General features: G+C 39.1%; 1 protein-coding gene across 6 annotated transcripts in view; it reads left to right on the top strand.

Annotated features, from left to right (window-relative positions):
- Specc1 (sperm antigen with calponin homology and coiled-coil domains 1) overlaps positions 1-13,939 on the top strand; it is a 205,203-nt gene that overhangs the window by 46,596 nt on the left and 144,668 nt on the right. Inside the window, exon 4 of one of the 6 annotated variants that reach the window (XM_077800659.1) lies at positions 4,260-4,344. The exons of the other annotated variants lie outside the window; for them this stretch is intronic. Within the exon in view, the coding sequence (XP_077656785.1) occupies positions 4,260-4,344 (85 nt within the window). The remainder of the gene's footprint in view (positions 1-4,259; positions 4,345-13,939) is intronic. 6 annotated transcript variants of the gene reach the window in all.

Raw genomic sequence — 13,939 nt, forward strand, 5'->3', positions numbered from 1 at the left:
TTTAATATTTATTTTTTAGTTTTCAGCAGACACAACATCTTTGTTTGTATGTGGTGCTGAGGATTGAACCTGGGCCACATGCATGCCAGGCGAGCTCGCTACCGCTTGAGCCACATCCCCAGCCCAACTTTTGTACATTTTAGATGAAATTTTATATTTTTTTATAAATTATTCTTCTAGGACTCTCATATTTTCACATTTTCCCATTAAAGTAGTATTGAATTGGAATTTAGTCATAAGGAGTGAGATAGGGGTTTTGCTTAACTTTAGCTTTAAGTGCCACTTTATATTAAATTCTTTTAAACCTGTATTTTAATTTCCATTTTATTGTAATCACATTACTATGTAATTTTTGGCATTTTGAAATTCTAATAAAGTAGGTTTCATCTTTATTCTTTCTTTTCCAAATTTTCTTGGATTTCCCAATGCCTTTATTCTTCCAGGTGAACCTAGTAATAAACACATCAAGTTCATGATTGATTTGAATTATGTTAAAGTTATAGATTAAATCTGGATAGACTTGATGTCTTTGTTTTCTCATTGTATAACAATTTCTGTAGATAGCAAAGGTTCCTTTAACAATTCAAATATTCATGTCAGTTTTTTTTATTTGAGAAATTAATGTTTTCGCCATACTGTAAGGTAAATAAATATTGAAAGAATTACTTTATGTTAGGTATTAGGGAGGAAAAGAGGAATAAGACAGCATTGCTGCCACTCAGAGAGTTGACAGTCTCCTAAGAAGAATGATTCAAATGGTGTAGTTACATGGGGAAATTTAAGCATTTGCAAAATGGAGAAGTATCAGAAAGGAGAAGGATCTTAATTCTGCCTGGGATGGGCAGGCTAATCAGAGGAGGTGATGCCATAGTTTGCTTGGGCAGCCACAACCAAATACCATCGTCTGAGTGGCTTAAACAACACCTTATTTCTTAAAGTTCTAGAGGCTGAAGTCTGAGATCACAATGCAGATAGCATGGTCAGTTTATGGTGAAGGCTCTCTCTTTGGCTTTTACAAGGTTACCTTCTCTCTGTATCCTCACTTTATCAGAGAGAGAAAGCAAGAAGAAGGGGGAGAGAGAGGGACACACACATACATCATCACACATCATACAGGGGACAGAACCCAGTGGTGCTTTATCACTGAGCTACATCCCATAGCCCTGCTTATTTTGAGACAAGGTCTTGCTAAGCTTCTGAGGCTGGCTGTAAACTTGAGATCCTCCTGCCTCAGTTTCCCTAGTAGCTGGGATTACAGGCCTGTGACACCATGCCTAAAGCTAGAGAGATCTTCTTTTAAAGCCACCAATCCTATCAGATTGTCCCACCCTGATGACCTCATTTAAACTTAATTATCTCTTAAACACCCTATCTCCAAATTCCATCACATTGGAGGTTAGAGCTTCACTGATGAATTGGGAGGCGGAAGTAAGAGAGCACAATCCAATTCATAGAAGATGACTAGGCATTTGCCAGGCAGCCAAGTTAGGAGATGGTAATCAAAACAGAGAGATAGGAGATATAAATGCATAGAGGCCTACGACAGTGGGTTGTATTTTGGGAACTACAACTGGCTTAATGTTGCTGGAATATAAAGTAGAAGGACATATAGCACTTTTGAAAGATGAGGCTAGAGTAATAGGTAGGAAGATGGGGTCCAAGATTTTGAAGGACCTTGTTTACCATGCTTAAGAACCAGGGACTTTGTCTTAAAGGTAGAGGGGAGTCACAGGGAGCTTTTAAACTGAGGATTGATATGGTCAGAATTGTTATTTTTAAAAAGTTGGGAAGGAGAAGCAATTTGAACACAAGCAAAACGGGAAGCAGCAAGTGATCTGGGAAGCTAATTCAGTCACTCTTGTAAGAGATGAAGGCCCACATTAAAGCGGATGCAGCAAGAGATGAGAGAGGCAACATCTGAACCATGTTAAGGAAACACAGGATTATCCAGATATTTTTGATGTGAGAGTTGAAAGAGCCATAGGCGTCCAGGTTGGGCTGGTGTCTTACTTGTCCAGTGTTCATATAGAGACATGTTAATGACTCAGCACATTATAAATTAATGAAATGACTCATCAGTTTCCAAACTCTATGGTAAGTATGTAACTATTCTATAACTGAAGTTATATTGTTGTTAACCATGTTCACAAACTCAGGTTTTACCTATCATTCTGGAAACATTTGGGGAAGTCAGCCATCTTTTCTGGGCTGATTATTCACATTTTTTTAAAGGGAGGGGGGTTGACATGATCTCATACACATTTCTGCCCTCCTTTTGTCCTGTGTCACATTGTCCTTAGTCCATTTGCTTTTCTGTGTTTAGAGCTGTGTTAGGTTTGGTAGATTACAGAAAGAAAACTGCAACACTTTTGTCTCCAGTTAATTTTATTTGAGAAACCAATTTATGGTACTTTCACTAAAAAGAAATAATGTCTAACTAAGGGCTGATTTATATGTGATGAATTCTACACATTTTTCCATCCATTTGTTCATTTCTTCAGAGTTCCTGCTCTCATGAAGCTTATATTCCAGGGGAGGGTAAGCAGTTAGTATACTCAGAGTATATAGCAGCCCCCACACTCGGTTTTACTTTTTGCAATTTCAGTTATGATCAACTACAGTCTGAAAATATAGACTATCCCAGAAATATACAATTTGTAAGTTTTAAATTGTGTGCCATTGTAAGTATGACATCTCAGGCTGTCCCACTCTGAGAACTTTGTCCAGTGTATCAAACACTGTATACATTATCCCTTGTCATTACTCATTTAGTAGCCATCTTGGTTATCAGCTCTACTATCACCATATCACAGTGTTTCTATTCAAGCAATCCTTATTTACTTATTTTTTTAAGAGAGAGAGAGAGAGAATTTTAATATTTATTTTTTAGTTTTCGGTGGACACAACATCTTTGTTTATATGTGGTGCTGAGGATCGAACACGGGTCCCATGCATGCCAGGCGAGCGCACTACCGCTTGAGCCACATTCCCAGCCCCTTATTTACTTATTAATGATCCCGAAGCACAAGACCAGTGATGCTGGCGATATGGATGTGCAAAAGAGATGCCATAATATGCTTCCTTTAAATAAAAAATATTTTGCAACTTAGTAAGGATAGAAAAAAAAAATCATACGCTGAGTTTGCTAAGATCTAAAGTAAGTTATTGTTGTTAATCTCTTATGGTGCCTGAATTTGTAAGTTAAACTTTGTCATAGGCACATACACACAGGAAAACATACAGTACAGGTACAGTTCAGTACTATCTGTGATTTCAGGCATCCACAGGGAGTCTTGGAACATTTTCCCCATGGATAAGGGAAACCTACTGTACAAAATGGTGATAAGGGTCACAGAGATCAGAAAAGAAGAGGACAGGAGGGTCAAGGGTCTGTTTTACTTTTTAATGTGGTGTTATAAGAGAAGCTCCTAATAAGAAGAGGCCTTTGAGTAGAGACCTAGGAGGTGAGAGTGAATCATATGGTCAATTTAACATAGGTATCTCGATGAGTGTTCCAGGGAGAGGGAATAGCAAGTACAAAGGCCCTTAGGTGGCAGCATGCTCAGCTAATTTGAAGAATAGCAAGGAGGCTGGAGCGGTAAAACCAGTGTGAGATGGGGAAGGTGAGTTCATTGAGGAGGAAAGGGGAAAATTATTCTGGGACTTGGAGGCCACTGATTTTTTACTTTTCCTTTACATGAGACAGAAGCACATCAGAACTATTGTAAATGGAGGCATGATATGATTTGAGCTAGGTTTTAGAACCATCACTCTATTCTAGTATTTGGAGAATAGACTATAGAGAAGCAGGGGATGAAGGGAGACTGGTTAGAAGGCAGTTGCAGTAATCCTGGCAGGAGATGACAGTGGCTTGGACAGTAAGTGGCTTGGCAGTAAGTAGAGGAGGTAAGAAGTACTGAAACATAGTGGCATTTATGATATACACAATCTATACTAATAGGATTTGCTGATGAACTGGATGTGGCATGTGAGAGGCATTGAAGTCTATGGTCTGAGTCACTGGAAGAATGGAATTTCCTTTTATGGAAATGGAGAATATATGAGGGGCATAGATCTCTGGGAGAAAAGCAAGAGCTCAGTTTTGTTCTGGTTAAATTGGAGATGTTTATTTAGATGTCTAAGTGGAATCATCAAGAAGTGTCATTGAGAAAGCAGTTGGATAAATAAGTCTGAACTTCAGAAGAGGGGACCAGCCTGGTGATACTTAGATGGTATTTAAAAGCTACAAGTGGGGCCAGGCATGGTGGCATATGCCTGTAATCCCAGCAACTTGGGAGGCTGAGGCAGGAGGACCACAAGGTCAAGGCCAGTCTCAGCAACTTAGTAAGACCCTCAGCAATTTAGCCAGGCCCTGTGTCAAAATTTAAAAAGTGAGGGTGGGGGTGGGACACAGTGGTTAAGCACCCCTGGGTTCAATCCCCCTATTAAAAAAAAAAAAAGCCACAAATTGGGAAATAAAAGACCAAGAGAGTTGAGAAGTCAGGCGGCTGAGCTGTAAGGCACTCCAGAGTCTAGAGGTCATGTTCAACAAAGGGGATTCAGAAGAGGCCACCAGGGAGGTGGACCAAAAACTAGGAGAGTATAAGCATCCTGAAAATCAAGTGAATACAGTTTTAAAATGCTGGGAGTGATTAGCAATGTCCTAATATGTTGATAGTCAGGAAAAATGACTGAATATGGACTGTAATGTTCAAAGATGCAGAAGACACGACCAGCATTCCATTAATGATTTTTTTACTTCTAAATATTGTCACTGCAGATTTAGTTAGTTCTAAGTGTTTTCATCCTAAGATGAGAGCTGCTCAGGGTAATTTGCATAAATCCATCATTTCCAACAGTGGCAGTATAGTATATAAATAGAAATATTTATGATCCGCATGCATTTTTATTACTAGTGATAGTATTCTTCTTGACTAGTGGGCATGTCTTTGTGAGTGTTATTTTTTTCCTTCACCTCCTCAAGAGTTGTTTGTTCATAGATTCATTCATTCACTCATCCAGAAACATCTTTATTAAGCGTCTTCTCTGTGCCAACTCTAGGTTTTTCTGGTTCCGAAAGATCTAATTTCACATGCGCGGTTCTTGGCCTTTTCTGTGGCTCTTGGCGTTAGCCTCTCCGCAGTGGGGTTTTTCCAGCCTACCTGGTCCAACTGCAGTTCTCGCTGTGGGCGGATGGAGGCCAGAAGTCGGTCAACCGGTGCGTCAGTCCCAAGACCGGGAGGGGACCCTGGGGACACCGAGGAAGCGATATGCAGATGACTGGGCGGGGCTATGTAGATGAGATGGGCGGGCCGCGCCCAGCGAGCCGCGTGGAGTCGAGGAAGGCCAGCCCTTTCTAGTCGGGCGGGAGGCAGATGAGGGGGGCGGGCCGCGTGGAACGAAGGAGGGCGGGCGCTATGTAGATGAGGGGGCGGGCGGTATGTAGATGAGGGGGCGGGCCCGCCCGCGGGCGCGAGGAGCGGCTCAGCCGGCGGCCGCCGGGAACTGGAAGGCGCCCGGCCCTTTCTTTGACTGGAGCGGACCCGCGGACGCAGCTGCCTCTCCAGCCAGAGCCAGCGCGCTCTGCGGCACGGTGGACACCCTGTCCGAGGCCGGCCAGCCGGCAGCTACCCGAGTCAGCAGAGCATGGGCAACCACTCTGGGCGGCCAGAGGATCCCGAACCAGGTCGGTGCGGTTTGGCTGGGGGTCGCGCCGCGCCCCCTCCCCTGCCGAGCGCCCTTCCCCCACCCGCCTCCCGGGCGGGCGGCGGGCGGCGGCGGCGGCGGCGGTGGCGGTGGCGCTACCCGCTGCGCGGAGTGGGGGCGAGTGTGGAAAGGTGAAGTTCCCGCGATGTGATTCTTGCCTTTGGAATGCGCTGATGGGGTGGTGAAATTACCTGTGCTGGTTCCGCGACCAGGAAATGCCACTCGCTATAAACACGTACCTGAAAGCCCCGGGGTCAGCCCGGACTCCCGAGAGTGGAGCGGGAAGGAGCGCCCAGGCCCGGCCCGAGAAGTGGGGTCGGGGGAGAAGTCTTGGTGAAGGCGTCACCGTGTGACCTCTCTGGCCCTTCTGGTCTCCTCTGCGGTGTAGGCAGTTCTTGCAGACTTTCTGGGCCATGGGCGACGAAAAGTGTGACTTGGCAGTGGTTTTCTGGCTCCTTGTCCGTTTTTGCAGTGCATCATTTGCATATCACACACTTTTCTGGAGTCCCGCGGAAGGTGGCGACCCCGTCAGCTGATTTTTGTTACTCATACTCAGACCCAGGGCTTGATTGTGACTGTGTCTTCCCCCAACATAATCTGTCCTTATTCTTGTCCAGTTTATCAAATTTTTATTTCCTTGGAAATGAAGTGAGTGAGCTTTTGTAGAGACAGCTGGGCTCTAGATTTCATCTTCTGGTCCTTCATCCTGGACTCCCGCACAGATTTTGATGCTAATAACCACGGGTTGCATTTAAAAAAACGAAACAGAACGTTTCTGTACTGACACGTGTAGTCAGTGGATTTTATTTTAGTCTCAAAAATGGCATCCCAGGTGATTGGAAAGAGAGAGTTGATCTAATGTTGGAGTCCTTTGGTGGCAGGTGACCAGTCATAACTATTAAATCTTTTTTAAAGGAGTGATTTTTAATTTTTAATTTGAGCCAGGAAATTGAGGCTCTGAAGTGAACTGATATGTCCAAATGATTTATCCCTTGAATTGGGAGCAGTGCTATGATTAAAAACTTGGTGTCTCAGCCTCAGTCATTTATGCCTCAGTCCTTGAACTGCTTGTTTTGACCATATTCCTGGGGCTGGGCAAAGGTGGGTGCCTCCCTGGTTCTGTGGCATGTTGAACTGGTACAATAGCCAGGACTGAAAACTTTAATAACTACACAGAAACACTGTCAAGAAAAATCTTAGGAGTGGGGTTACTGCGTAGATTACATAGAAGTCTAGTTACACAATAGTTGTCCAAACTTTTCTGTGCAGAATAACCAATATATACAAAAATAAGAACAGTATATTGATTTTTCTGTGCAAAGAAGCCTGGGTAAGCCCTGTTGATAAGTTATTAGGTAAAGGATTTGTAACATTTTCAAAACACTTCTCACTAGTGCCCAAGAAATGTGAAAAAACCCTGTTTATTATTATTTCCTTTGAGTTAACATTGTAAAAAGATTGTCATTCTTGTTAATGCTTTTGGGTTTTTTGGATCTTTGTGTTTCAATTTCTAAGTGACCTTACATTTTAAAGCACTCCTGATGAATAAGAAATCCAAGATATTTTTATGTTAATGACACTTTTGTGTTTGTAGTTTTCAGGGTTTATATAATTTCAGAATAGGAACTGAGTCTGATTCGTTGAAGTTAAAGACACTTGATTGGGAAATCTTGGTAAGGACTTTCAATGCTGGACATTTGACTGGAAGGATGAGTGTAATCTTAACTAGTCTCTTCTTATTGCTATGATGAAATGTATCAGTGAGATTCTGGAAAGTAGTGTTTTGTTAAAGATAAATGTATTTTCACTTTGCTTTACCATGGGGGCTGGAACAGGATTAGATGCCTCCCACTGGCAGTTATTGGTGCATTGGATTAGAATCTGTCCTTGGAGAGCAGTCAGTCACAATTTTAGGATTTTGTGGATCTGCAGAACCTCAGATGTTTGGGAGAGGAGGATCTTTTTAAAGGGTATGGCACACAACTCTAGTCCCAGCTACTTGGGAGGCTGAAGCAGGAGTTGGAAAACAGTCTGGGTGACATAGTGAGACCCCCATCTCAAAATAAATAAATAAAAGAATAAATGGGGGTAAAATTCTCCTTTCAGACTCCTTCAGCAGGATTCAGAGGGCTGGAGGGCACTATCTCTTCCAGGTCTTCTCTTCCTTGCCTACTTTGGGGTGTATCCAGGCAGGAGGCAGGTTTTTAACTGCTATTCATTTTCTAGCCCTTGGATTTGCTGTGGTGGCAAACAAAGTTCATCTTTGGTGGTATCTGCGACGTTCTGAATTAGGTCATTGTGACGCATTGTGTTATTGCAGGATGGGTAAGAAAAATTGATCAAGTGACTTGAAAGGATGTGTGTCTAAGGGCAGCTAGAAACAGAACAGCATGCTAAAGACCACATCTCTTATTTCCTAGAAGGTCCCAGTTAACAACTCTTGTTTCCAACCAGGTTTTCAGTTCTTATATTGTCAGAGAGGGCTGTTGTGCAGTCTGTACACTACTCAAAGACATCTGGGTAAAGGTGTGAGTGGGCCCAGCTGCGATTGTATAAACCCAGAGGAAGGGGTCTGTTTTGCAGTTTTTACTGTTTGTATTCAAGCAAAGGTGCCCAGTATGCTAAAGATCTCTTAGAAAATGAGTTTAGAAGCTTTTCCCTCATCCTGATACTAGTTGACAGTTTGCTTACTTCTTGTAAATTTATATGTATGCATTTAAAAGATAAATACAAATGATATATAAAAGTAATACTTCCTCAGGTTGCACTCTGTATTATAGGTAATGATAACTGTAGTTACAGATGAATCCCCTAAATAGCCAGTTTAGACAGTAAAAGTTTATTTATCCCTCCTGTCGCAGTCTGCTGTGAGTTGGTGCCTTTAGAGGAATTATTGATGGTTATTAGATGTTCATCTTCATCTTCATCATATGGCTCCTAGATTGCCATCCATCTGCCTGAATTCAGGAGAGTGAGAATGCTTGGAGGATCCTGCAGGAGGCTTTAAGGGTCGGGCCTGGAAGTGGTGCATGCCAGTTCCACCCACATTCCACAGGCCAAGCTCAGTCACACACCCCCACCAGGACGCCAAGTGACTGGAAAGTGTCTGCAGTGTGTCAAGCAGAGGATAGCATGGATGGAGGTGAACACTAGCAGTCTCTTTTGATGATCATTCTCAACCACATTTGTGCCAATATTTCATTTTTAAGAATTTTAATCTGAAAAGGTGAAAGGCTTATATAAGTGAACATGCAAATACACATCACCTGGATCTATAATTAATATTTGCTATATTCATTCATCTTTTTGTCCCTCTATCCATCCAAAAAGTCCAACTTATTTTCTGGTGCATTTCAAAGCCGTGGTGATTATCCCTATAATTCTATATAAAATAATATACTATGTTTTTATGAACTCTTGATTTATTAGCTTCCAAGACTCTCCACTAACCCTCTCTACACAAGTTGAGAAGTTTCCTCTTGTGCCCCATTTCTGCAAGTCACACATAAACTTTCTAAATTCATTGTTAGTATTCGAAGGCTAGGGTGGAATACAGGTGGTGGAGGGTTGGTCAAAGGGCTTGAGTGGGAGTTACTGGCTTCTGTTTTCGTTAGTTTTCAATTTCATGGATTTCATATATTCACTAAGAGTTCAGTATAGTATGCATTTTTCTCAAGTATATTTTGTTCTGAAGAAGAATTTCATGAAGTGTTCTGAGAGACATACTTTGGAAAATGTACCTTTTTTATTAAAATGAAGATATCTACATAAAAACATCGGTGATAACACATATTTTAAAAAGATAAGATCAAGTATATCTGTTGCCGTAGTAAATATGAATGGGTTAAACTGTTCATTAATAAAAAGAGTCTTCTTCCCACAGATTAAGACAAAACCAAAATCATATGCTTTTTCAGATACTACTTGATTTTAAAACTTAAGTCAATTAAAGTGAATAATAAAAACCAGTTATTTAAGCTTTCGAGTTCAACATTGTGATATCCTATTTAAAAATCCAATAAAATTTAGTGATCACTTTTAAGGGGATCTTTGATTAATATTCAGTTCAATATATAAACTTTACTAACAAATTTTAAGCATTTTGAATTGTGTCTATTAATATGTTTAGGTTCCTGTTAAAGTCTGAATGACAATTTTGGTTTTTTAAGTCTTATAAATTTAATAATTATTATAAAAAGCATAGTGATTCTTCAGTCTATACATATTTCAAAACACTTATACATTCTCTTTTTTACATGTGTGAATCTATAAATGCACACTTTCAAATTAAAATCACAAATTAATACTCAATTACACATTATAGTAGAATCAAAAAGTTGACCTGTAACTGTTTAATAGGTACAATTCTCTTAAACATAAAAAAATATAATTCTAAAACGCAACTTAGTATTACTATTTGTTTGATTGTTTAAAAATATTTCTCTGCTTGTTCTAAGTCCTTCCATGGTTAAAAGATATTTACATGACGACTTTTTTTTACTTATTTGTGGTATTGGGAATTGAACTGGGTGTTTTACCACTAAGCTATATCACCAGCCCTTTTTTATTTTTTACTGTGAGACAGGATCTCGTTGAGTTGCAGACTGGCATTGAACTTGCAATCAGTCTCCCAAGTTGCTGAGATTACCTACTAGCACTACTATGCCTGGCTAGTGAATGTTTTATTCCAAATAATATAGGGATCTCTTTCCATATAATTTTTGGGATTTCCATCTTAGTTTGCTGAGATTTTTAAAACAGACATCTCTGACAGGGCCAAGGATTGATTCCTTAAGCTTCAAACGTAAACTTTAGCCCCTTTTGTTTTGGTTGAACGTATTCTTAAACATTTGATTTGAGCATATACAGGACAATCTGCACATGATAAATTTCCTCAACCTTCTCCTGACCTACATTGCCCTAGGCTTTATTGACAGTTTGACTAGGTATAGATTCCTAAGTTCAGAATCTCTCTACAGCATGGATTTCAAAAATTAAACAAGGAAGTGTTATAATGCCAATGTACTTTGGAGTCAAGTTATATTTTACTTAATTCTTATCACCCCTGATAGGAGCCTGAACAACTCCCCCCTAAAGCCCCATGCTCATATGGGCAATCCACTTGATTAGAATTTGCACTTTTTTTTTTGCATTTAAAATACGTAAATATTTTTTATACCTAACTACAAAGACCTTTGACTTGATAGAATGCTGCCTGTTTTTCTTATACTTTCTGTATCTTAAGGCAGTATCTTTTTTGATAGTAAGACAAATGTGATTTAACTGTGGATGTCTCTCTAGGCTCTGTTTAACTTACAAGGTCACTCAACTGAAACAATAGAAACAATCAGTTGAAGACACAAACACACACCCTGAGTACCTCAAATGAGACAGGACATTTTATGTTAGTAAAATTATAATCCAAGAAGAAAAGTAGAAGTTACAAAATCTGATACACTAAATAGCAAAACATTGGCAGTAATGAAAACCTATTAGAAACTCATGGGAACACTCACAAGTAGAATGGGAGAATTTAACCATGTGTCATACACACACCATTTTTTCAGAATGTTCATGGAATGGTTAAGACATTTACCTATTCATTAAGACCAAAAAGAAACCTTATTATACTCATTTTTTGTCAATAATTTTTAGTTGTCAATGGACCTTTATTTTATTTATTTATATAAGTGGTGCTGAGAATCTAATTCAGTGCCTCACACATGGTTAGGAAAGTGCTCTGTCACTGAGCCACAACGCCAGCCCTCATTATACTCTTTTTAAGGGAAATTTTATGGTTATCCTGTGATCATAATCAATAAACTGTAAATAATAAAAACTGAAAATTTAAAAGCTATTTAAAATTTTTTATTCAATGGGAACTAAAAACTATATTTATAAATCATTTAGAAAAATAACATGAATACTAATAATCACAAATAAAATAAAGAAAATAAAGAAAATTAATTCTTCAGAAAGCTTTTATCATCGAGAAAGAATAAAAATAAATGAAGTACACAGAGCTGGGGTTGTGGCTCAGCGGTAGAGCGCTTGCCTACCACGTGCAAGGCACTGGGTTCCATCCTCAGCACCACATAAAATAAATAAATAAATAAATAAAAATGAAGTACACAAAAAGCATTAGAAAATAAAAAACAGACCAGGTATGGTAGTACCATTCCTGAGTTCCACCTATTTGGGAGAGGTTGAGTTAGGAGGATGCTTGAACATAAGATGGAGGCCAACTAGGGCCATATAACAAGACCACATCTCAACAAAAACCACAAAAGACAAGAAGTCTGGGAAACAGGAAAGTTGTTATTTTTTAACAACTCCTGCATGGGAGTTCGGGAGGAGGTAAGGATATAGTCACAGAATGAACAAAATGTATAAAACCTGGGGGAGAAATAAGAAAGGTACAAGCCCTCTATGATAAACCATAAATTCACAGAAGTATATATATATACCCTTATTTTATTTGTTTATTTTTATGTGGTGCTGGGGATCAAACCCAGTGCCTCACACACACTAGACAAGTGCTCTACAGGCCACACCTTGACCCCTAGGAAAGTTTTTTTTTTGGCGGGGAGTTACCAGGGATTGAACTCAGGGGCACTCAACCACTGAGCCACATTCCCAGCCCTATTTTGTATTTTATTTAGAGACAGGGTCTCACTGAGTTTCTTAGGGCCTTGCCATTGCTGAGGCTGGGTTTGAACTCATGATCCTCCTGCCTCAGCCTCCTGAGCCACTGGTATTATAGGTGTGTGCCATGGCGCCCGGCTAACAGGAAAGTTTTTAAGAAGCGCAGAAATTAATCCAGTAAATTATAACTTGGTCAATTTCACTTTTTCTCTTTCCTTAGCACATGGATGGCATTTAGTTAATATTTGTTGAATAAATATGAAAAAAACATTAAAATAAGCACTAGAATTGAAAAATGTACAAGTAGATTGTTAAAGAATGGAGTAGATAAAGCTACAGAGGCTACAATAGTACATTCTTACAAATGTACTATGTATTTATTTATTTATTTTTATGTGGTGCTAAGGATCAAACCCAGTACCTCATGCATGTGAGGCAAGTGCTCTATCACTGAGCTACAACCCCAGCACAAAATAAGTAAATTTAATGAGAAAAATTGTTTTACTACATGTCAATAAAACATTTAATAAAATTTAACATCTACCTCATAAACATTTAATGCATATTGGAATGGCATGGATCCTTTCTTAAGATAATAACTAAAATGGTCTTAAAGCAGCTTAACAGGAAACTAAAAATATTCCCGTAAAGATCTGGAACAAGACAGCGGTACCCTGGTAGGACTGTACAATATCGTTTTCAGATATACTATCCAAAGTAGTTAAGCTCTTTTGAAAATGCTTATTAAAAATGAGATAATATTAGATTATTTATAAGTACTGTAATTCTTTTATTAGAACAGCAGTGGATAAAATTGAGAAAAAATAGCCATGGAGTTCACTGAAAAACTTAGAACTAAGGAGAATTCAGTAAGGTAACCCATCTTGTAAATGAATATGCATATTCAAATATGAGAAGTATGTATGTGTATATGTGAATGTATATATAACAGTGTTATATATGTTAGTAGTAATCAGAAATCAACAATGAATTATTTATTAAAAAGTTACATTCAAGGGTAGGGATATAAAGTCAGTAGTAGAGTACATGCTTAGCACTCCTGAGGCCCTGGGTTCAATTCCCTGCATGGGAATCGGGGGTAGAGGTAAGGATATAAAGGTCACAATCACAGAATGAACAAAATGTATAAAACCTGGGGGAGAAATAAGAAAACATACAAGCCCTCTATGATAAACCATAAATTCATAGAAGCATAGAAACTAGAGAGATGAGATAGATATCATCTTTTATATGAAGGAGTTATCCTTCATATATTACAGTTTTTAAAAATAGAAATAGAGTCTGAAAGTATAGATCACTAGTTGAGTACATGTTTAGCATGCACAAGGCCCTGGGTTCCTCCCCAGCACCAATAAAAAAAAAATTATAAATACTTGTTGCTGAATTTTGTAAAATGCCTTGTAGACATCCATCTCAATCTTAGGATTTTTCTTTTTAGATATAATGGTTTGGTTTGATGGATTTGAAAGAAGATGTTTACCTTATAATGATTTTTAAATCAGATTTTTCTAAATTCTGTCTTTGGAATTTTTTTTTACATGAAAGGTTAATTAACAAAATGTTTTTG

Source organism: Urocitellus parryii, chromosome 7 (assembly GCF_045843805.1).
Source record: "Urocitellus parryii isolate mUroPar1 chromosome 7, mUroPar1.hap1, whole genome shotgun sequence".
NCBI classification, from domain to species: Eukaryota; Metazoa; Chordata; class Mammalia; order Rodentia; family Sciuridae; genus Urocitellus; species Urocitellus parryii.